The 24,184-nt window shown below is 39.5% G+C and overlaps 2 protein-coding genes across 2 annotated transcripts in view; one reads left to right on the top strand and one right to left on the bottom strand.

Moving 5' to 3' along the window:
• The window catches only part of LOC118405170 (gamma-aminobutyric acid receptor subunit rho-1-like), a gene marked incomplete in the record, with an annotated part of 10,329 nt that extends 6,888 nt beyond the window's left edge, over positions 1-3,441 (top strand). Inside the window, 4 exon segments of the mRNA XM_035804592.1 lie at positions 413-495; positions 1,510-1,644; positions 2,132-2,349; positions 2,617-3,441. Of these exon segments, the coding sequence (XP_035660485.1) occupies positions 413-495; positions 1,510-1,644; positions 2,132-2,349; positions 2,617-2,934 (754 nt within the window).
• Positions 3,442-5,850: 2,409 nt separating this feature from the next.
• Positions 5,851-24,184, bottom strand: part of LOC118405050 (glutamate receptor ionotropic, delta-1-like) — a 68,149-nt gene continuing 49,815 nt past the window's right edge. Inside the window, exons 8-18 of the mRNA XM_035804450.1 lie at positions 23,747-23,908; positions 19,142-19,258; positions 18,658-18,759; positions 17,358-17,549; positions 16,369-16,513; positions 13,585-13,764; positions 12,384-12,573; positions 11,559-11,671; positions 7,393-7,570; positions 6,896-7,133; positions 5,851-6,604 (exon numbers count right to left, since the gene is read on the bottom strand). Coding sequence (XP_035660343.1) covers positions 6,398-6,604; positions 6,896-7,133; positions 7,393-7,570; positions 11,559-11,671; positions 12,384-12,573; positions 13,585-13,764; positions 16,369-16,513; positions 17,358-17,549; positions 18,658-18,759; positions 19,142-19,258; positions 23,747-23,908 — 1,824 coding nt within the window. The 3' untranslated portion in view covers positions 5,851-6,397. The remainder of the gene's footprint in view (positions 6,605-6,895; positions 7,134-7,392; positions 7,571-11,558; positions 11,672-12,383; positions 12,574-13,584; positions 13,765-16,368; positions 16,514-17,357; positions 17,550-18,657; positions 18,760-19,141; positions 19,259-23,746; positions 23,909-24,184) is intronic.

Genomic DNA, 24,184 nt, shown 5'->3' with positions numbered 1-24,184 from the left:
CATGTGTGTACTTTATATCCAGAAGACTACATGTACATATTTGTATCACTGCTAATGGACACAATCTTAAAAGCCTCTAAATTTCAAAGCAAGCCTACAATTTTTCATACTGGCCATTTCATACAGGTATTTTAACAAAGAAATGTCTGTATTATGTAACTTCATATTTAACGTTATATTTGTATGAAACTTTCACGCTTGTTTCATTTTCATGGTTTTCGTCACAGTATTCCACTATAAATTCCTTACATAAGCGAACACGCGTTTCCAATATATACTCGTAACACCTGTACAGTGCAGTATGCAATTGCTTCAACAGCTAGTCTACATATACAGTACGGTTTGAAAAACTAATTCTCCTTTATGAACCCAGTGCAGAAGTATAACTGTACAGTGTCTGTCCCACTTTCAGAGTATCTGTGGACGTCCGGTGTCCTTTGAACATGCAGAGGTTTCCAGCCGACACCCAAGTGTGCAGTTTTAACTTAGAGAGCTGTAAGTATATGTGAGAGAGGGGGGAGAGAGAGATTGAGGGGAGGAGAGAAAGAGAGAGGGAAAGAGAGGGAGAAAGAGAGAATGAGAGAGAAAGAGAGAGAGGGAGAGGGAGAGGGGGAGAGAAAGAGAGAGGGAAAGAGAGAGATGAGAGAAAGAGAGAAAGAGAGGGAAAGAGGGGTCAGAGAGAGAGAAAGAGAAAGAGAGGGGGAAAGAGAGGGGAAGAGAGAGAGAGAGAGAGGGGGGGAAAGGAGAGAGACAGATAAAATAAAGAGAGAGAGAGAGAAAGAGAGGTCCCATATTTTACGAAAGCCACATCTAGAGCACGTTGAAGAACCCACCACACTTATAGATAAGAGTAGGGGTTCTTTCCGGTGTACATGTGAGTAGAACGAGCAAATGTATATTTGCCCGGATGTGCTGCTTACATCTTCATATGAAGCTTGTACTCTTGAGTACAAACCTGATGTGTTACATCATGCTGTGGCTTACTAGGTATACAACACAAACAAATTACGAAGAAAACACACTAACAAAATTATTTGCTAGCAGTACCCATACAGAAGAGAATGGATTACATTTTTCAACTGTTATAATTGGTATTCAATCTAAACGTTACATGTACATGTACCCAGCTGACGTTTTGTTAAGGTATTTTGGTTGGCTAAATTGGCATTTTGACCTTCCATTGTTTTCTCATTAATGAATTAAGAAATAATTGAGGCGTAATGAATATTGATGGATGGGCATAAAAAAATTCTAAATCTAATTTTTTGGGGGGCCAAATTGATGACGTCATCAGGTTTTATTGCCCCTAATATTTTTTTTGTGACAAATTACAGCTCCTTTGTACATACTACTGCAATGAAACTATGATTTTCATGTGCATAATGATGAAAGCTACAAACTCATGGTTGCGCAAATTAATATCTACTAACGATCTGTAGTTATCAAGAATTGATTTTTTTTAATTAGATGAAAACAAACATTTTCTTATTGTATGTCTTCATCAAACAGACTCCCTCACAAAAAATGACATAGCGTTGATGTGGATGGACGGAGATCCCATCAATGTGGACACAGACCTCGGCATTCCCCAGTTCAATCTCTCTACAATAAACACATCAACAAGACAAAATGCCTTTTCCACAGGTCAGTGACTTCAACATAACGCAGTTGTTTAATAACGGAAAGGGACCTTTTTCTGGAAAAAGTTGCTTCAGATTGTGTAGTTTTTTTTTAGTTGTTTTTTTTTTAAGAAAAAAAGGAGAATGCGTAGTCACTACGTAAATAGTAAAATAAGGTGCGTAATTTTGAATCATGCCAAAAATTTGTGATAATGTCTATACTTTGCGCCTTATTTCCATCTTTGGGCCGTAGTTCTATGAAACACCTGAGAAAAAATCCTGCTATTTTTTCATCAATAATAAAACTGACAACCAGCTTTGCAATCTTGGTAAAAACTTGAGGTTCGAGATGTATTTTTAAGCGATTACTTTTCGTGACTAAACCCTGTGTTGCAAGGGAAGGTTCATTTGGTGGTCCTTCTAAAAATACTAGTAATCTGTAACGACCAGATCGAGAGTTTGTTTTAGATGATTTATTCGAGATTCTGATAAAATTTGTGTTTTTCTTTCAGGAGTTTACCAGAAGCTGGCGGCCTCACTGACCTTCCGTCGTAACATGGGTGGTCACGTGGTCATGTTCCAAATACCCAGCATCCTCTTGGTCATCTCGTCCTGGATCTCGTTCTGGTTACCAATTCGTTTTGCGCATGCGCGCATGTTAATCGGCATCCTTCTCCTCCTCGGTCACATGGCGCTGTCGGCACTGCCCAGAGCCCTGCTGCTATCAAACGTAAATGTTTTTATTTTGCCAAAAAGTTGTTTGCGGTGCCATTCATTTGGTTGTAAGCGTGTGTGTGTGTGTGTGTGTGTGTGTGTGTTTGTCTGTGTGTGTGTGTGTGTGTGTGTGTGAGAGAGAGAGTGATCGTGTGTGTGTGTGTGTGTTATAAAATGTAATAACTTTGTTTAATTTTTAAGTACCAAGATTTATGCGATGTCTTTAAAGATTACACAAGACAAAAGAAAACACAAATGTCAAATTGTTCTGAATCATACTCAGGTCGCTTACATGACGCTTATGGACGTATGGATGGCCATCGATACTGCATTGATCTTCCTCGCCATTCTCGAGACCGTTGCCGTCTTGTTCTTCCAACGCAACGAGGACCAAATGTCTTCGGACGACGGCGTGGGTAGGCCCGAGGGCGGTACTGAGACCATCCCGATGACTGACTTCGTGAAGCCCGGGCAATCCTCGTTAGGACAGAAACTAGGCGGCAAGTTGTCGAAGCTAGACTTCATCTCTCGTATTGCCTTCCCGGTGTTGTACCTGCTCGTTAACATAATCTACTGGTCGATCTTATCTTCTGCGCCGTAGACTCATTCCGTAATATTAATAAGCAAATTCACACTTCAAAGTACGCATGCATGGCGACAGGAATTGTGGGTAGTATGTCAAAGGTGAAGGTCCTTAGACATTAACAATGCACGAATGGACATTGCTTATATTATGCAAATCGATACAGTTAGCATTTGAAATAGAAAATTGTGCAATTTAGTTGCATGAAACGGAACGCAACGTTTAGCAATACCCTTTCTACTTTTTATTGTCTTCTACATGCTTTAACGAATACGGTTTGATACTACATAACATACGTATTATATACATGACACTATTCATGGAATAAAGCTACATTTATAACGTAACAGGCCAGTAGGTATTATCATTCTTATAGTTACTTTAACTTTAATTCCTTCACAGTATAATCATCGGTTTTAATCTTAAATGAATTTGTAATTTTGTACTCATATTGAGGATAAAAGTACAGTTTACTGTAGCTGTCATTTAACAGTCAATAAACATAACATTTATTATTCCTGTCAATTTATAGTGTCTGTATCTTTATTATACAAACGCATGAATGGAAGAGCACGTAGCAAGCCAAATTGTGAAAAGAAATTGAATAAGGTCTCCGAGCAGATGTTGGGGTGAACAATCGATTGAAGGCCGGGAGTCTCTTATTCAACTTGAGGAAATAAACACTTGTTTAAAAGAGCATATTTAAAAAAAAAAAGAATTGATTATCTCCGCACTCCATAGATATCGTTTATATTAAAGAGATAATGTAGGTGGCACTTCTATGGGCGGGCACGTGCACGGTACTACATTAGTCCTCAGTCGTGGACTTTACGGCGGTGTATTCCATGTGTTGGACTTCACGGACTCCCATTAATTACTTTATTGGACAGTTTAAGGCCGTACACGTGGTCTTTGCGTTCATGGATTCCAATGCAGTGGGTATTACTTTGTTAAACTCTATGGCCGTGGACTTAACGTTATTGGACTCCACACTTTACGTACTTAATTGGACTTTACTGTGTTATACTTCACGGCTGTGGATTTTTCAGTCCAGACTGTGGATCAAAAGGAATAAACTCAACGACAGGTAACCTTGTTGGGGGTGGTGGATCTTTACAGTGACTATGAAGATGGTCGCAAAAGTCGGACTTGATGAAGTGACAGGAAATAAAAAACGGAGGAGGTAGAACTACTCATTAATCAGTCCAGGGCAGAGCAAGCCGTGTTTTTGGTGTGGGAGTGAATCTTTCCTATGTAAATCATGTTCACAAAGTAGAGTGACAGAAAGTAAATAATGTTATTCAAATTAAAACCTTATTTGTATATTTGATGGAATACATTTTAGTGGACTACACTTATAGTCTACTTATAGTCTACTACAAAATATTTTTGACGGATTTTTTTTGTAGGTTTTCGTACATGTGATAAAGATGGCGACAGATAGAGCATGTTTCCACAAATATGTTTTATTCTTATATGAACCCAGGGAGCAATATACAACGACAGATGTACAACTACTTTTTTACTATCTTCAAAAGTACAGCAATAGAAAGGAATAATCTGTTGTACTACCAGACTATTGATTTGTTGCATTATATTGACCATATCATTTCAGCCCCATATCATTGTTCTATCTGGTTTGTTTTTCATACACAATTATGGGTATATAGACTGTATATTTACAGACATACAGATACAATATCAATGCATGGACGGGGGGGGGGGAGTTGTTCGTGGAAAAGGCAGTGATCAAGCACTTATGGTATCTTTGTAAAATTGCTCGCAATTCTTTTTACACTGCTTATATCTTTCTCTTTTTTTAGAAATATGCTCACTTGGACGTAAAGCAAGATGAAAATTTTTCATCAATCAGTGACTGTTATGAAAGGTAAGCATACGTATGCTTACCTTTAATAACAGTCACTAATTGATGAAAAATTCTATTAACTGTATAATTCACCTTTTTGTGCTTTCCGATTCAGTATTCAATTTCTATCTTTATCATGAACATTGAAAAATGGTAACTGCTTATTTTAGCGACGATGATATTTTGTCCATAAAAACATACATGTACCTTGTTTATGTGTTTGTTTCTCAGAGCAAACAATCAAGACTATTTAAAGGACATCTTTCACAGAAACTTAATTGTATTCATCCACATTAGGTGAAAAACAGAAGAAGATATATTTTACGTAACCTATTTACTCTTATCCCAAGTATCAAACTTGTATTGTCTATCAGTGTTCTATCTAGCTAAAGTTGGGTAAACGACATTACTTAGTGTTCATACCTAACCGTTGGCAAATTATTCCCTTGATATGATACTACTGAATAATGTCCCAATAACAATGCTACATTTCTGATATCAATTAATACATCCAATATGGACGAATTTATTCTCTGAAAAAGACGGTCACAAGTTTTATTCTCAAAGAATGATGCAAAACTGAGCTACAAAGTTATTAGTATAACTCGACGACGCCATTTTGTTTTGCAACATGTTTTCACTTCAAGCCTCGTTTTCGTTAACACATGTTCGCGGCATGAATAGAGTGGTACTAGCAATGGGTGCAAGGCAGCTACTGTCAATAAGCATGGCGTTCTTCTTATACATCCGAGGTGATCAAGTAATGTCTTTTCCTCCCCACTTTCCAAACATGTTCTCTTTGGTTTCCCAGTCGATGAGCAGCCTGTTATGTCATGAAACTATTCGTTTCTAGATACAACATACCGAAAGCAAAACAATGAAAAGCCTGAAAGGTATGTTCTAGTGACACAGCCTGAAGAAAAAATTGTCTGACCGACGTTTATACATCAACCAAAAATGATACATTTCTAGGAGCTTGAAAAGACTGTACTACTACTATTTGTCGCAAGGTGGTGTTGCGGGAACGATGCGGTCCCAAAACGCGACTAGGTTTATACCAATCTTAAGTCGGAGCCTTTAAACAAAAAAGAACGCAGAAGCTATTGCACTTTTGATAGCTACCGCCTTTTAAATAACTACAGTATAATCGGTAAGCATTAAGTTTGGTACCGATTGTTACAATTAGTTTGAAGTGCACTGGCCAGCCCCAACAGACTAAGTACTGGACCCAAGAAAATGGTGTGACGTTGAAGTTACGTAATTTCAACGGTGTCATCTTAGATATCAGGCTCTTTTATTTCCAGCCAAAATATATGTACAATCACAGGCATATGCTTGGGTGACCGTCTGTTCCCTTCCGGAGGCAGCGAAATACCCTAAACTGGTTTCATTCCGAACTGCAGCTAGGTGTCGCTGCAAACAATGCGGTTCCAAACGTATAATATTGTCATGTATGCGTTCCCAAACGCACACAATTGCCATATGTACAAGCAAGGATAGCGTCAGCTGTGATGGTACTTATATATTGGTTTTGAAAAAAGAACTCTGTTTTTAAAGTATTTTTCCAACCGGATAAAATTATACGCGGATACAGCAATATTTCCTTCCAAAAAGCTACAACGTTGTGCACTTGAAGTTTTCCGGGCCGTTTAGGTTATTTCTGGAGTCTCTGTGGATGATGCTAGAGGGGACGGTGCTGGCTTTGGGAGGGAACTCCACGGTAGTGGTGACCTGCACGTTCCCGTTTTCACGCCGATGTACCTCCACAAGGGTGTCGGCTGTCTCGTCTCTTGGGGGCTTTCTTCTTTTTCTACAGGTGAGCTGAAAGATTGAGAAGATACTACTAGTTAGGACCTTCCCTTTAAGCCAACATTTAAAAGTAAAATACCGTTATAACGATGTTATAATTTTGGCTCATGAAAATTGTTATACCCCAAAACGCCTTCTATCCCAGAAGCGCTTCTAGGATAGGAGCACATCTGGGATAGGCCTGCATCCCAGATGTGCTTATATCCAAGAAAACGCTTCTGGGATGGAGTACATCTGGGATAGATCAGTGTCCCGTGTTTCCAAGCAAGTGATTAGATGTAGGAAAAAGATGTACCATCTTACCATATTCCAATCGTAGTCTCCCCCTTTTCGCATATAGATCAAGATTTCCACGAAACAGACGGACACGGATAGTAGAGTCCCGAGCATTAGCACATAGAAGACGCCGGCGAAACTGTCCAAGCCGAGTTCCGTGGCCACAGTCTTGGTGTGAGAGGTGGACAGGGAACACTTGCCCAGCTTCGGCCACCATTTATCCTTCAGCCTTTCAAGAACACCGTTCTCCTGAAGCTGTAGAATGCTGGGAAAATGACATCGTGATAAAGATTTAAAACACTTTTTTACAGTATTTTTATATGGTAGAAGACATTTCATTTCAACCTGTACCTTTAACGACCAAAAAATATAAGAGCTCTTAAAAGAGGCTAGTAAATTCCATCTACAGCTTTTCACGCTTACAGACAGAAAGAAAACAACTCTTGATGATTATGAATATGGATTATGAATATGGATGCTTACTTCTGAATTCTTCTTAAGTTCAGTCTATGAACTGGACTTACCCAAAAGAGAAGTCCTCTCTGTAAGGTGACCCTTGCTGGAGAGCTATCCCATAACCCCTTTCGTAGAAGTGGCTCTCTGACGTCATGAGACTGCAGGTGGGGTCGTTCAGCGCCACGTGTTCAATAATGGCGACGTCCCACAGGAACGCGTAGTTTCCTTCCCGAACACGTTCAAAACCTTGTAATATGAGTTGGAAAATATGAATTTACACCACAAAGAGTTATGGTTAGTATAAATCTTATCGCCAGACATATTGTCAGCATTGAAATCTTTCTGCGTGAGCAAGTTCTTAGCATCTACCAGGCTCCACGGTTCGGTGGTCTAATAGTAGAAATTGGACAAATTGAGTCTACAGTAGGCTAGGGGAGTCAGCCGGCCAGAGAAGTTATTCTGCCAGGCCAACCAACACTTCTAGGCCAATTAACTCCTAACTTGGCCAACGTCCCCTAATACTATGTGACCAGGCGGGAGTCTAGTAGAGACTAGCAAGTTGTAATTCAGCGACTTTTAGACAGAGGTGTTTATTATCTACTACAAAGAATGTGTTACTACAAATGTATATGCGTTTAACCTCTAGACAAACTGACATTTACTATTGCATGGCAGCGCAAATTTGTTCAATAGCCTTTAGATATTCTTCTGAATGCTACAAAAAAATAATTAAAGACTAGAAAGGCCGACATTTGCTTAAGAGCAAATACAGCATATTTCAGCCATACCCCTTCCCACGCAACATTGGACTGTTCCAAATCACCCCTGCGCAAAAATGGAACATCCTCTTAACAGTACATTATCCCCCAAAGTGGACTGGTATTGTGAATTGATTCCAGGTAAAAACAGAGCTTGCTTCTATTTTTCAGAAAATGACAATAATCACACCTTCCATTCAGAAAATTTTCATCATGACTGAAAATTGTTGAATGACTTCATGTAATGTCATTAACAATTTTCAGTACGATAACTAGGTGTAAGTTTAAAAAAGTATAAGCTCCTTGTGATGTGGGTACATTTATTATTGCAGTGAACTTTTTTTATTCAAGTAGGGCATACGATTTAATAATTATCAAGCAGGTGCAGGTACTGTAGGAGCGTTTGTTTTCTTCAAGCTGTAAAACTGTTAAACTGTTTTACTTTGTATGCAATCAGCCATCGAGCCTATTCTTATTTTAGTTTAACAACTTCCTGCCAGACCCGGAAGATACGATTGAACCTTGTTCGAGGATTTATTTTCGTCTGTCTGGTCAGTCTGTTCATACCCTGGCGCTGAGAGTGTTTTATTGGGCTGAAACTCTGGCAGTTTAAAGTTACTTACAATTTAAATGTTCAAAGTTTATGTCAAACAACAACAGCAATAGGAACACATACATTTGCTCTGGAGAAAATACAGCAGTTTTCGCAAGTTCCAGTCCAGTGATAGAAATGTGGCCACTACAGACAGGTGGTCACTATAGAGAAAATGCTGATCTATTGACTAGGAGCCATACGTTACACATGATTTCAGTACACTGATCATTAATCATATAAACATTGCACAGGTAAGCCAATTGTTTAGATGTACAATTAAGTTCAAATAATTCTGAAGAGAAATATTGATGAGAAAATAATCATTCTCGCCACTGTCTAACTTATAATTACGTATCAAAACTAAACGCAGATTTTCTAACTAACGCACCTTCCGCCGACTTCATCAAAGGACCGCCGGCTATCAATCAAACACGGCTGTTGATTAGACTTAGAGTTTCAAACAGTCATGTGCTGTGTGCCAGTTGACAGCGAACTTCATGCTACGTGATGTTTTACATTGCTTGGACCTTCTTTCCTACAGCGGTGCTTCTACAAAATATTTATACTGTAACACTGAGTCCCACATGTTTTATAGAATAGAATTTGACGCAGAACAGCGTTTTTTGCTGGGTATTTTTCTTGAAACATGTCCGTGGGAATATCAGCGAGGCGGCGACGTAGGGATATCAGACCGTCAACAAAAGTCGCCCGGCGGCTGACGGCGCAGCGAAGATACTAGCGCTATAAATAAGCGCTTCAACTAAGGATGGCAACCCGTACAATATTTTTGTATACTGTTGAGCTAAGTAAAGTTTGTTGTTTATGAGGTTTTAGTTGTCTTTGAAGCTTTGACCCGAAATATTTTAAAGTCAAACTGCTGAAGAGAAGTAAGTGACTGCTACGATTATCGTAGATATGGCCCTAAAAAACTGATAAAAGAAGCCTTCTCAATAGTCTAAAATGCAAGAGCTTCCGGGGGGGGGGGGGGCTTCGCCCACCTGGGTCCCCCCCACAGTGGCCCTGCCCCTGGACCCCGCCAGGGACATTCGGCGGCCCCCGGACCCCTGTCCGACGCTTTGAAAAAATCCTGGCGAGAAGTCTGTACGGCCTGAGTCTTCAAGTTAACGTATTGTGTGGTCCCGCTTATGAATATTAATTAGCCTTCGCTTTCCTCTTCGCTGATTGGCTGGACCATTAATTGAATTAACTCTTCCTGCCGGCTAGACGCAGGTGCAGATGTCGGCTCTGTGGGGTGAACGTCCGAAAGGTCATGGCATGGAGAACGAAAGAAAACCAATTTCCCCTAAAAAAAGTGCTGTAATCAAGCCTTTTACAGTACTTTATGCCAAAAATTTTACTTGGATCATTTTACCAACTATCTTATGCCTATCTATACCAAATGTTACTCATACCAGGGTACAGGGGTGCAAAATATACCGTTATAAGACCGTCAACAACAGTCGCACGGAGCTAACAGCGCAGCGAAAATACCATCGCTAGCGTTTCAACTTCGGATAACAAGTTATAAGTACTGTTGAACTCAGTAACGTTAAAGTTTGTTTTTAGTTGCCTTTGACGGTTTGACCTGAAATAGTGTTACGCTAAACTCCTGAAGAGAAGTTAAGTGACTGCTGCGATTATCATAGATATGCCCCTAAGAACTGATACAATATAAAGCCTTCTGAATAGTCTAAAATGCGAGAGCCTTAGGCGGGCTTCGCTCCCCCTGGCGGGAACACTGCTATATACGGGATCATGAGGCCCCGCTTATGAATATTAATTAGCCTTTGGCCTCCTCTTCGCTGATTGGCTAGGTCTTTGATTCAATTAACTCTCCGGCTGACGCGCACAGGTGTGGCTCTGTGCGGGGTCACGGAAGGTCACGTCAGGAGGCCAAAAGAAAACAAATTTCCCCTCAGAAAAGTGCCAAAATTAATCATTTTAAAGTTGTTTATGTCAAAAAAATTTACTTGAATCTTGTTACCAAGTATCTAATGCCTATCTATACCAAATTTCAGGTCATTTAATTGTAATACCAGGGTACAGGAGCCAAAAGTGTCCTTTTTTGGTCAAAAATTGGCCAAAAATCGCAAAAATAAGCATTTTGTTGCACTGTACACCAAAAGTGTTATTAAATTTATGTGAAGGGATTATCAAGGCACATCTGTGTTAAATTTCAGCTCATTCGGTTGCAATACCAAGGTACAGGAGCCAAAAGTGTCCTTTTTTGGTCAAAAATTGGTCAAAAAATCGCAAAAATAAGCATTTTGTTGTACTGTACACCAAAAGTATTATCGAATTTATATTGGGGCATTATCAAGGCACATCTCTGTCAAATTTCAGCTCATTTGGTTGTAATACCAGGGTACAGGGGCCAAAATATACAGTTTTGGTCTAAAATTGACCAAAAAATCTCAATAAAATCATTTTAGAGGCAGATATGAAAAAAATGGGAAAAAAGCATCAAGGTATTGGCCCACTCTACCCCTGTGCCGAATTTCAGGTCATTCGGTCCAGGAACGGCGGAGATGAATCACTTTGAAGATTTGACAGGAGAAAGAAAGAAAGAAAGAAAGAAAGAAACATTACGAATACAATATATTTCACCATACTATGTATGGCTGAAATATAATTATGTTGACTACAGGTTGTTTTAAACAACGGCAACAATACTGAAGCAGTGTTGCGTTGTTGGTCGACGTTTGTATGTGACGCTAATTTATTTTCATAAGTAACTTAGCTCCGCTGTACAGGAATTTAGGGATTTTAATTGGTCGGACTGTGTCTTTAAAAAATGCTATATTTTAGAATGATATTTTTTAACAGTACAATGGATATAGGCTATTCTATGGAAAAAGATAAACTAGTGTTCCGTACTAACCTTCATCGGCCGTCTCCACAAACGTGGGCGGGTCGCTGCCGTTCATGAACCGCCACATCTTCTGGTAGACGTCGATGTCAGACGACTGTAACGTTGTCGTTAGGCTGGTGTCACTGAAAAACAAAACAAAGCGTCATTTCATTCAGAGCCTTTAAGGCATTGTAACCATTTGCTAAACTAAAAGTAAATCATTCTGTCTTAACATGATTCTGTAATCTGTTATCCTGTTAATCAGTTTGCTCTTTTGACATCAATACGACATATTTGACCATGTTAGGCCCGGAGATAGACTTTTACAGTTCCCACGTTCTGGCGACCACAAGGCACAAGGAACACACACTCGACATGCATGGCCCATGTTACGCCCATCGTTTTAATTACCTGCCAAATGCAAATCACTCCGTAAGATACGACCGCTTTAGGTTGTTAGTTTTAGATAAACTAACGTTGTCTCGATCTAGATGACCATGAAAAAAGCTAATGTGACATGTTTGCCAAGTTGAGGCCAGAAGACCCATGTTTGAAACACCTACCTATCCGTTCTATGCGGTAAGGCCATTTGTGATATTAGTTGTCAATAGACTTGACTTGCGTCCACATCCAGGTTACCGTGAAAAAGACAATACGATATGTTTGCCCAGTTGAGGCCAGAACACCCATGTTTGAAACACTTACCTAGCCGTTTCGTACGGTTAGCCCATTTTACGACCCCAGTTGGTTAAAAAAAACTTGATTGATGTCTCCATCTGGGTTGCCAAAGGGGAAAAAACAATACGACGTGTTTGCCCAGTTGAGGCCAACGAACTCCATATTTGAAACACCTACCTGACCGTTCCGTATGGTAAAACCGTTTGCGATGCCAGTTGGTCTATAGACTTGATCGGTGTCTCCATCCGGGTGACCGTGAGGAAGGCTGCCAGGTTTGCGGTGTAGGTAGATATGATGATGAGACAAAACAGCCACCAGAAGCCGCTCAGTAACCGGCAGGAAAAGGACTGTGGGCTCCAGTCCCAACCTGTGGGGAGAATTATTAGTGTAAGGCCTTGCAGTTCGTATGCAATCCGATAGATAGCACTGGGACACCGTTGTGTGAAATATAAGTAAGTGGATAATATAAGTAAGTATTCTGGCAACTTGATTTTGTTACAAAAATAGGCTTTTATCCATGTTTCGAGTGTCCAGTAAATTGTGAAGGAAGTGCAGTTTGTATGTCATCAGGTCTTGTATATCGGGGTCAAAGGTTATCAGGTGGTGTGAGTAGGATTGCCGCCAATAATGGCGATATGTTCAGCTCGAAATCACTAGATTTAGATTTAGATTTATTGACATTGCAGACAATGCAATGCATGGCAACCCCGGGCCACTTAGTTGTTGGATACGTTAGAGATCAGAATACGCTGTCAATGTGGAGAAGAACTGTTGAATGGGAGAGACCTTGCGGAGATGGTTGCACATGGGAGCGGGTGCAGCGGATAGCAGCGGACAGAGCAGCATGGCGAACAATGACGGCCCGCTTCAGTATGAACCAAAAGTGACATGCGACGGAGAAGAAGAAGAATAGAAGATTAACTAAACCTCAGGTAGGTGATTTTTTACAGTCTATTTCTTACATGTTTTCTACATATTTGGATAGGTCACTTGTCTTTGCCCATGAGTGTGAGGCCTTGCAGTTCGTGTGCAGTCCACAAGATGGCACTGGTCCATAGCTGTGTGAAATATTGGCTGGTGATGGTGTATAGTACAGTTACGCCTTTCTCAAAAGGGTAAATGTAACTGCTTACAAATCTGTCAAAACATCAAATGATATAAAACGACCAGGTGATCCCCAACTATATTTTGCTTGTGGTATTACGTAGTTAGAACTAATACCATTTGTGTATAAAATAATCGACTTAGACCTAATTCACAACACTTGCCCTGCATCAAGTGGTAGAGCCATTTATAAAGTTTAGCATATCAATTAGCAGGCTGAATATTCAGTGCTTCTTCATTAATTTCCTATAATGAAATGCTGTTGTATACTCACCTTGCTGTACTAACGAACTGTAGATAAACCAGAAGCTGTCTTTAAGTTTGACTCCTGGCGTTTCGTTGCCACCCTCGCTGTACAGTAGATGCGGTGTGATGCGGTCTAACACGAACAGCACCGTCCCCACAGTGAATAGCGCCCCCACGATACAGCCCCACACGTACACGCTGAACGGTCCTGCACAGAACCGATAGGGGGCGCTTATGAGTAGCGACATCACTTAATTGGGTTCAGTCACATTCGTCACACGAACGTTATACAATCAATCACAAATTGAAGGCAATCATGAGGTTGTCATTCGAATGTCGAACAAAAATAATATATATTTTCCTACGGAAAAAAGACTGTCTTAGATCCTTGTTGGCGGTTGAATATCATAAAATATCATGAACATTCTACCAAACCATACGACTTCCGAGGACGTCAATGTTACCGTTTCAAATCTTTCTGTACATATCTGCACCATATAACTGGTAACGCTAGTGTTATGAATTTGATGCCAGAGCATCATATTAACATCTACCTTGGAGTTCAATGTACGACAAGCTTAAAAGATTACAGGAGTTTAAAATTCAAATTCCACATAATATTTTGCAGAAAGGACAAGGACAAATGTCAAAATTGTAAATAGATAGCTTATGGTGATGCATACATGTATACGATTATTCCACATACTATGATTTGTGATTCGATATCCAGAACAGATATTAGATGAAATAAAACTATGAATTCTACCATACATGCTATAAAGAATGAGTATTGATATTCACAACATACTATCTGTTGCTACGTTTGGATTATATGCAAAGCGTAAAGCGTGACCGAGATAATATAGAGCAAAGCGATGACACACATCTAACATGTGTAGGTACAGTCACGGTGGTTGTAATTGAGCAATTACTCAATTCACACTGTCCAATTTTGGGCGAGCAAGAAAGGGTTAAATCATGAACATAGTCATGACCGCATGAAATCACGCACAGCTATGTCTTCATGATGATGATAGACTCGTATCAGTTTGTTAGTCCGATGAATTTTTATCTTATCTATAGCAAAAAAAAAAAACTACAGACAAAGTCCTTCTCAAGACCAAGATTCTTACCAATTTATAAGAGAGATCATAAATCCATTTTCTAGGATAATTGATACATATAAATTATACGTTATCTAGCCAGGCCCTGTCTACTTTACATCCAGATTTTCGATGGTGCATGCCAAAGGCCACTTATATACGCATGCGTCGATAGATTTTTCAAAAGGGTTCTTATGCCTCTTTTAGTCTTCAAGAATTGACTGTTCTTTTCTCGGAAAAATGGTATGTGGAATCCTCCTATTTTGTACCAAATTGATAATTGATAATTTGCCCCCTTTTTAATACAAGGGGACCCCTATTTTGAAGTGGACAGTCCCCTTACCTAACGTCTTCAGATTCAAAATGGCGCCATCATTTCGAAACTTTGGCACTCGTGGTACCCACCCGCCGTATAAAAATGTTTAAATCTGCTTCTATGTACACTTGACTTGTCAAGCTACTATATGTGGGGTTACTTGTTATGACCTGGAAATTCCACGGATGTGGTTATTATGCACGACATTTTGAGTATGTGCCAATTTCTTCATCAGCTTGAATACAGCCAATGCCAAGTAATACCCTTGGGCCTATACGTTGGTGTGGCTGATCCGAAGTCGACTTGTGACTGCTTCCAACTCCCCGATGTTTCCTTTCTTTAACTCACTTCAGCTTTGTGAGATCCTAGCTCAAATCTATTCTAGGAAAGTGTTATTTACATCAGATTCTCTCCATTTACACACGAGGTGGTCTTTGATACTTTTCCTATCGTTTGGCAGTACGCACAACAGAGACATATGCAGGGCCCGTATATTTCCATACACATATCTAATTACCGGGTGTGCAGGCGTGAACAGTTATATACATATTCGCCCGTACAGCCGGTAATTAGACATGTGTATGGGAATATATGGGCCCTGCAATGTCTCTGTCGTACTGCCAAACGATAGGGATATCAAAGTAGGACCTGCACATGTCGTGTCAGCAAATTCCTGCATACGCCCGGTTTCACGGGACGTGTGCGGTCCTGTATACGCCCGGAAATTCAAAGTTTCCGTGCAGTGAAAATTAATCGACGATCCACAAAAGATATCTACATCCTATGAGGGATCAGCAGTTCAGCCGCATATACATTTTGTGCTTGATGGTGCGTGACAAAAACGCACCACAACTTTCTATTTCTGACTGAATGCGAGATGGGTAACTCGATATAAAGGTCTACTGCACTCGTAACTTTCCCATCTGGCAATTTCACGCTCCAAATCTCAGTTATAATGTTACATTTTCGATTACATAAGTCATTCGAAATGGACGTGAGAAAGCGTGAATATCATATCCTCAAGGATTTTTGGATCCTTTCCTATCTACGACAAATCTACAGCGTTCTGTCTTATAGGCTATTTCCAGGTAATGCTACTAGAGGGATGGTTCCTTTTAATGGATTTGTATCTTTCTATATGGTAACGGATGTATCATGATTATAACTCCTACCACTACATTACTCTTGAAGGGCAAAGAGTAATGGTAAACGCAGCAAAGGATAAAAACTTGGTTGAGGAAGAATATACAGAAAAAACGGCTTTATTTCAAGTCACCGTTGTTTTATATCTTGAAACGTGGAACATGAATCGTGTTGTTTTTCCATCAATTTCTTTTACATCTTTATTGCAGATAACCGTATTTCTTAAAGGGGGAGGCTTTCTTTTACATACCTAGGAAGCCGAGAACGTTGTTTGTCTTGATTTCTGGTTTCTTGGTAAGAATGCCGAAGGACTGGTCCATGTAGCGTTTGGGGAAGTCCACAACTGTCTCCCTCTGGGTGGTAATGGTCATGGCCGAGATGGCAAGGTGTGCTTTCTGATATTACATGTGATAAAATGTAAATAGAACACATGATAAGCTTCTATCAAGCACTTGAATATCAGTTCATCTTTGACCGTATACGTAGTTAACATAATGATACAATTTTTGAGACCGACTGTCAAGCACCTTTGACCCTTTACTGACGTCACACTTCCGTTCCGGAAGTGCGACTTAGGTTTTGGGTCATTACAACTTAAGAAGGATCAGAGGACTGATCGAAAACTTGTTGGTAAGCGCTTTATTTTGTGTACGGATCTAAAGTCGCAAAAATTGTATCATTCTATCAATCACTATAATGTAGTCATAAATCCTTCAGATAACATGGAAAAATTGTACATTATAAATAACCTTAAGGCCGAAAGTATCACACAATTCTCGAAGAAGGTTGAACGTTAAACATCCAGGTAAACAGTATTCAAATGCAACTCAACTCAACTGAGTACAACAATTTGAAATATCTGTTATTTAATCCAGTTGTAGAGATTGAATTGTATTTGAAAGTTGAATTAACATTTCCAATTCAATGATTGGACATTCATACACAAATCTTTAACGGTTAAGCTTTATTCCTTGTCGAATAATGATCGATCCTCTACGTCAGTGACGTCACTTTATACAGTTAGATCAGGTGATCTATTCCTAGTTTATTGAGAAGAACTGGGGTTGGACATTGAAAATTTGGTTCTGTGCTAATACAAATATAAATCAACGTTACTTCTGAATGGTTTCAAAAACTAAAATCAACTTGATAAACTTTCGAACTGGGTAATAATGTCAATGACACTACATTTACACAAAAAAAAGTCTATACTAACGATATACCAGATGGTATACCCACCATATTGACTACGTCACCAATCATGCCATTCCAACTCCCATCAGGCTTTGGGGCCCCGTACTTCCGGTCGGCAACCTCATAGATGTCGTAGGAGAAGCCGAGCAGTTTGGAAAGTTCGTCCAGCAGGTCTATCGAAAAACCGATGAACTTTGGGTTGTCTTCTTCCCCAGACTTAAACACGAAGGGAATATCCTGAAAGAAATTTAAAACAAAAATCGAATAGTTCTCTTAACAAGAGATGTTGTTAGAACTTTAGCCCCAGAACTGTTAGTATAGAGGGAGAAGAAGAAGAAGAAGATGAAGAAGAAGAGAGGGGGCGAGGTAAATGAGAGTGAGAGTGAGAGGGTTGGGGGGGGGGGGGGGGAGAGAGAGTTTGGCAACAACTGCAGGACCAGAAATATCAAGGAACACATTACACTATAAAGATATGCCTGAAATAGAAAAGATAACATGTCTGGAAAAGTTTGAGCTAGTTTATTGTTTGCATCCATAGACATAACAGGCAAAAAGGGATGCTCTCAATTTCCTACATACAGAATACTAAATTAGGTAGAATAAGTTTTGCATATAAGACAAAGCTACATACAAATATTTTTACGATATTATTTGAAGGTAGTATTGATTCTGACAAGACAGGACTTATCGGATATTAAGTATAGCGGATAATTAGTCATTATCAAAAAGATGTGGCGAGAACCAGGCATTGATTAGAAGTTTTCCTTAGGTGTAAACGCACACTGCAGCACGTACAGCCAATTAAAGCTAATTTGAAAGTTGCTCTACATGTCAAGCTGTAAATTTGTGGAACGCACGTAGCATTAATATTACTCGCGTGTGTCGAAGTCATAAGGGGTCATCGAATAAGACAAGAATATGTATGGTTGCAATGCACACTGTTTCTAATGTCATAAAGGTTTTCGTATTAGCTTTTTACAAGAATTACAATATCTCGCATTTCCTTCAAATGTTTATAGTTTTCGTAGTTTTCTAGTTTGCTTTTCGTTATAAGTATACCACTACGGATTCTATCGATGTCTTTTTCCATTGGCCAATAAAAGCCACAGGCACGATAATAGCACAGTGCATATAGCAGGAAGATATAGAAAAGGAAAGTAGGTAACCTTTGATAACACTTTTTGTAACCATTAACCTAACTTCCTGTGTCCGATGTACCTAGCTTGTAGAAATGAGTGTTGAAACATACACATAAAAAAGCAATACCTAAGATATTCCACGTTGGTAAATGTTTGAGAAGCTTTAACTGAATTTCCCTTCTACCATATCCCGGCATGCATATTACCTCTGTAGTCACCACCCGCAAACGAACGTTCTGCAAGCCGACATCTTTCGGGTACGGCACCTGAAACATCTCTAGGTGGTTCACAGGATCCCAGGTGCCGATCTAGAATGATACATAGGTGAGTATTAGAGCAATTCGTTGTCCAAAAGTTTGGTCGGTGTCGTTTTTGCAGAATTACAAATATGCAAATAGGCAGAGTTTAAAATTTGAATATAGCTGCAAATTTAGCATATACTCATTTGCATAGTGGTGACCATACAATCGCAGCATATACCCAAAGTTACCGTGCCTGTAATACCCTTTATATTTATATAGTAAAACAAATTGTAAATGACTAAAAAGAAAATGTAGGCAATTTTAAATCGATGGTACACAAGGCAAACTCTAATGCGTATCTCAAAGACTGGTCCTAGGATCCTTTATGCACATGAAAACAACATGGCGGACCCAAAATGGCATCAGTTACCATGGAGACGTGACGTACCTGTTCCATAGTGGTACCGTTAGTAGTGTACTTGACCTGGAGGATCTGGAAGGTGGCGTCGGCACGTGTCACTGACTCGTTTGTGGAGCTGTCACTCAGGATGTTCCCTTTGTCGATCTGGCAAAATAAAAGGTACCGTTATCCGCTGGGGAAACCTATAACGATAGTTCACCTTTATTCGCGGGGCAACCTATATCCGTTGTAAAAAAGGAATGCGTATCTAGGGATATCAAGTTGACGGACGGTGGTTCAAAGCTACAATGCTTTGAAAATATTACAATTTGAAACCGCCGTCCTTCTACTTGATACTCCAAGATAGCCCAGTTTTAACAAACAACGGATATAGGTTACCCAACGAATAAAGGTGACCTAGCGTTATGATCAATGTTTTTTTAACAGAAATATTTTGAAAATTTCAAATTTTGAAACCACCGTTCACCGACTTGATATTCCTAGTAAATACCTAGTTTGAACCAAAGACGGATAAAGGTTTCCCTGTGTGAACTAGCTAGTGTTGCCGACGTTCATTGATATTTGATGTTCTTTACATTGGGGTAATGCATTTTTACTGCTTCATATTCATACGCAAAAACATTGAACAATTTTACAAACAGGGAAGTACATGTTTTGCCATTAAATAAAAGATAACTCACTGATTATTTTCCCTTTGAAACGTAACCATAAGTTTCGAGTATATTTATCTTTAATTAAAGTAAATTAAGAACATACAGGAAAAAAATGAAGAAAAAAAACAACAACATGCATAATATAAGCTTATTCGATTTAGTCAAAATATGAAACATAAAAGAAATTCCATTGCCGTGTATAACCAATAAAAAACAAAAACGTAAATTTTCAGATATTTCGCCAGCGTCAACTTGACTTTCTTATTGGTTGAGCATCAAAATAGACAGCTAGGGTTGGCCTATCTTCTCTGACATCTCGTGTGAGGGAGTCAAGATGTCAAACTCAAAATCCACTAAAAATCTGCCTTGTTTTCCTTCTCAATCGAAACCTTTCTTAATATCCCAAGCCGGGGGTCAATTTTCCTCTTCAATGCATTTTCCATTACCCACAACTCGAGAGTGACCTTTTGGCCACACACCACTTTTAGAGTTTGCAATTTTGCTTTCTCGTCTGGTTTCCTCTGCCCTGTAGCGTGTAGACCACTGACATCTATTATTAGAGCATCTTGTTCTTAATCTAAATAGAGTCTACAGAAAATCATTAGGTCTTGGCGCCAGGGTGACCGGTGTAATCAGGACAATCAGGTGGATTCTGTCATGGACAATGGAGTAGACTGTAGGATTAAGCAGACTGTAGGATGGACCCGAAAATAAGGCTAAGAAAAATGGTGCTTTTTTCCGGTTACATAACCTACTTTAACAAAAAACCCTAGTATTTTTTTCGGGTCAAACACCAGTGAGGGACATATAGATGTTGGTGTGACACCAGTGTGTTACTTTTGAGAGTTATTTGTCGCAAAAGACAAGCGATATAAACAGACCCACCAAATGCTGACAAAGATAGCTTATCAATTACAACTTTTTTTGCTACGATTTGGTTATTTGCAATCATGACTAATACCATAAGGCTGCTGTAGTATTAAGTTATCATGTTATTTCGTATGTTTATGATGGAAGAGAATAATGGTAACATTTCTATAAAATGGATGTTCACTTTCGGCGCCAGGGTGACCAGTGTAATCAAGACAATCAGGTGGACTCTGTCATGGACAATGGACCTGTTGAGCAAACTGTAGGATTGACCCAAAAATAAGGCTAAGAAAAATGGTGCTTTATCCGGCTACACGACCGACTAACCTGCTGACCATAGCCTTTTTTTTCTGCCATTAGCAAGGGACACAAAGTTTTCGATGTGACACCCGTGTGCTACTTTTAGAGTCATTTATTGCAAAAGACAAGTGATATAAACCCACAAAATGTGGACAAAAGACCCACAAGATGTTGGCAAAGATAGCTTATCAATTACAACTTTTTGACATGACTAATATATAATACCATAAGGCTGCTGTAATTATTCATTAAGTTTACTCTGTATGTGTATGTTAATGCCGGAAGAAAGTTCAACAATAAAGAGTAATGATAACATTTGCAAAGTTTCTAAAACATGGTTGGTAGCTTTTGGCGCCAGGGTGACCGGTGTAATCAAGACAATCAGGCGGATTCTGTGATGGACAATGGACCTGTCGAGCAAACTGAAGGATTGACCCCAAATAAGGCTAAGAAAAATTGTGCTTTTTCCGGCTACATGACCAAGTAACCTGCTGACTATAGCCTTTTTTCTGTCTACCATTCCCAAGGGACATAAATTTTTCGATGTGACACCTGTGTGCTACTTTTAGACTTATTTGTTGCAAAAGACAAGTGATATAAACAGACCAACAAAATGCTGACGAAGATATCTTATCAATTAGCTGGTGTGTTACGCCGAACGGCGGTTATACCGGCTATATAGATATAGATAGATATAGATAATTACAAGTTTTTTGCTGCAATTTTGGATTTTTAATCGTGACTAATACCATAAGGCTGCTGTAATAATTTATCAGGTTTACTGTGTATGTGTATGCCGGAAGAAAGTTCAGCAGCAAAAAGTAATAATAACATTTGCAAAGTTCCTATAACATGGTTGCTAGCTCTTGGCGCCAGGGTGACCGTTCTAACCAAGACAATCAGGCGGATTCTGTGATGGACAATAGACCTGTTGAACAGACTGTAGGATTGACCCAAAATAAGAAAATGGTGTATTTTCCGGATACGTGACCTACTAGAGTACAAATCTGCCTACCCTAGGGTGTCAACGACTAGAAAGGGTCATGACTTGTTCGATGTGACACCCGTGTGCTACTTTTAGAGTATTTTTCTCCCCATTTCTGTTACAATAGTAAAGAAAGAGGCCAACAAAATGCTGACAACATGATGTAGTTTTTAAACATCACATGTTCTGTAGACATAACCGTTTGTCTCTGTACATACCCAGGTGGTAACCTCTAAATAGGACAACTTCTCCTTAATCATTTTTTGTTCACGTATCAAAACCCCTATCAGTAATAACTTTGATACTGCACTACACGTATCTACAGCTTCTAGATTTTCGTCAAGAAACTAACAAACAGACCAAATCAAACATACGAAATGGCATAAACTAAAACACAAACTTATTGCCGAAGGTTATTGTTTTTAACCTCGTTCCCAAATACTAAGAAATACCTACCTGTAGATGTTAACATAGAATAAAAGAAAGTTAAAAAAAGATAAGAATCTGTACCAAAAGAAAACTTTATTTGTAGACTAGCGGAGGAAATCAACACATAGCACATAGTTACGCTAATGCCATAAGTCTTCGGTCTTTTCTTGCATCGGCATAATTTATATGATAATGCCACTAGCATCAGGTCGACATTTTCCTCCTCTCTGAATGCCGTCATATTTAGCCCACGGTATCGATTCCTGACTTGGTTATTTAGTCATCTTTGCGTGCGCATGATTGGTTGGGCATTGATGCAGATTGGTTGGACATTAATGCAGATTGGTTGGACATTAATGCACACTCTGCCGCCAGCGACATTTCACGCGGCTAAGAATTTACTCTATCTGTGCACTTAAGGCTGTTTCCGCTTGCTTGGTTGGTTATTACCTAATGTCTATATGTGCCAAAAATGTCTTCACCCTGCATGTATGATCAACAGATGTATTGAGGTTGAGGGAACAAAATAACGCATGTTTCCTTAAAAAATGACCTAGATTATGGCTAGAAATGGAGCTGTTAGATTTGTTAGCCCCCCGCGACCTGTCAAACAATAATTATCATCATCATTCACTGTGTTCTTCATCTGCAGTATGTATGTATGTAACGCTAGTTCACCTTTATCCGAGGGGCAACCTATATCCGTTGTTTTAAAAACCAGGGTATTTAGGGATATCAAGTCAAAGGACGATAGTATAATATTTCGATATTTTCAAATGTTACAGTTTGAAACCACTATCTGCCGACTTACAATCCCAAAATGCTCTGTTTTTAAGAGCAACGGATATAGGTTACCCCACGGAGGAAGGTGAACCAAAGTTATCTATGTGGCTAGGGAAATGGTATTTAGCAATGTAAACATTTTTCCTCTTTTTATAGCAGTGCACTTGAAAATGTGACAGACGATTTGGGCCCCGTTGTTTCAAATGCTTGAAGCAATAAACTATCTACTATCCAAACATGGCCATAGCTTGTCTAAAACAGAAGGTTTTACAGAATATATAAAAAAACAGAATATAAGATACCAAGTACCGAGGAAAGCCGCCAAGTAGCCAAAATATGACTATTTTTAACAGGGCACATGTCCTAGCCACGTATCAAATGTAAAAACATCCATATTCTTTAAAAATAATGTTGCTATTCCACTCCAAGCAGATCCTACGGTAGCATAAGATAGTATAAAAAGTTTGTCAGAGGAGTGAAGCTGGCCTTAGTAAGAATGTGTATGCTATCGGAACATACAAACATACAAACGCTATCAAAAGCGAAATCTTTTTGCGAAGGAAATACTCACTATTCTACAAGGCTGTGCGTGCGTAGATCTTTGCTTATTACCTGGTGCAAACTTTTCAAGAACGCCGTCCCGCCATGCCACGGGACTGGGGAGCCGAGGTCACAGGTCAGCCCTGAAGGAGCGTCCCAACTCTCGCCGTTCACGATACTATCGAGAGATCTCGCGATAACACTCACAGCGTCGTACACGTATGCTGATCTGAGCTGAAATCGAAATGTTGGCATGATTTAAGTACCAAGCAGAGAGAGAGAAATATGTATTAGTTATTCTGATTGCAACTTTTCAATATCTTGTTTTATGAAATATTCACGCTACCCTACCCTGCCCTAATTACCTACGACCTACTATATTCTGCCCTACTCGACTCTACCCTACCCTTCCCTTCCCTTCCCTAGCCTAGCCTAGCCTAGCCTAGCCTTCCCTTCCCTTCCCTTCCCTTACCTTACCTTACCTTACCTTACCTTACCTTCCCTTCCCTT

The sequence above is a fragment of the Branchiostoma floridae genome, chromosome 17, assembly GCF_000003815.2.
Source record: "Branchiostoma floridae strain S238N-H82 chromosome 17, Bfl_VNyyK, whole genome shotgun sequence".
In the NCBI taxonomy this organism is placed as follows: Eukaryota; Metazoa; Chordata; class Leptocardii; order Amphioxiformes; family Branchiostomatidae; genus Branchiostoma; species Branchiostoma floridae.
This window is presented reverse-complemented; position numbering and strand designations above follow the sequence as displayed.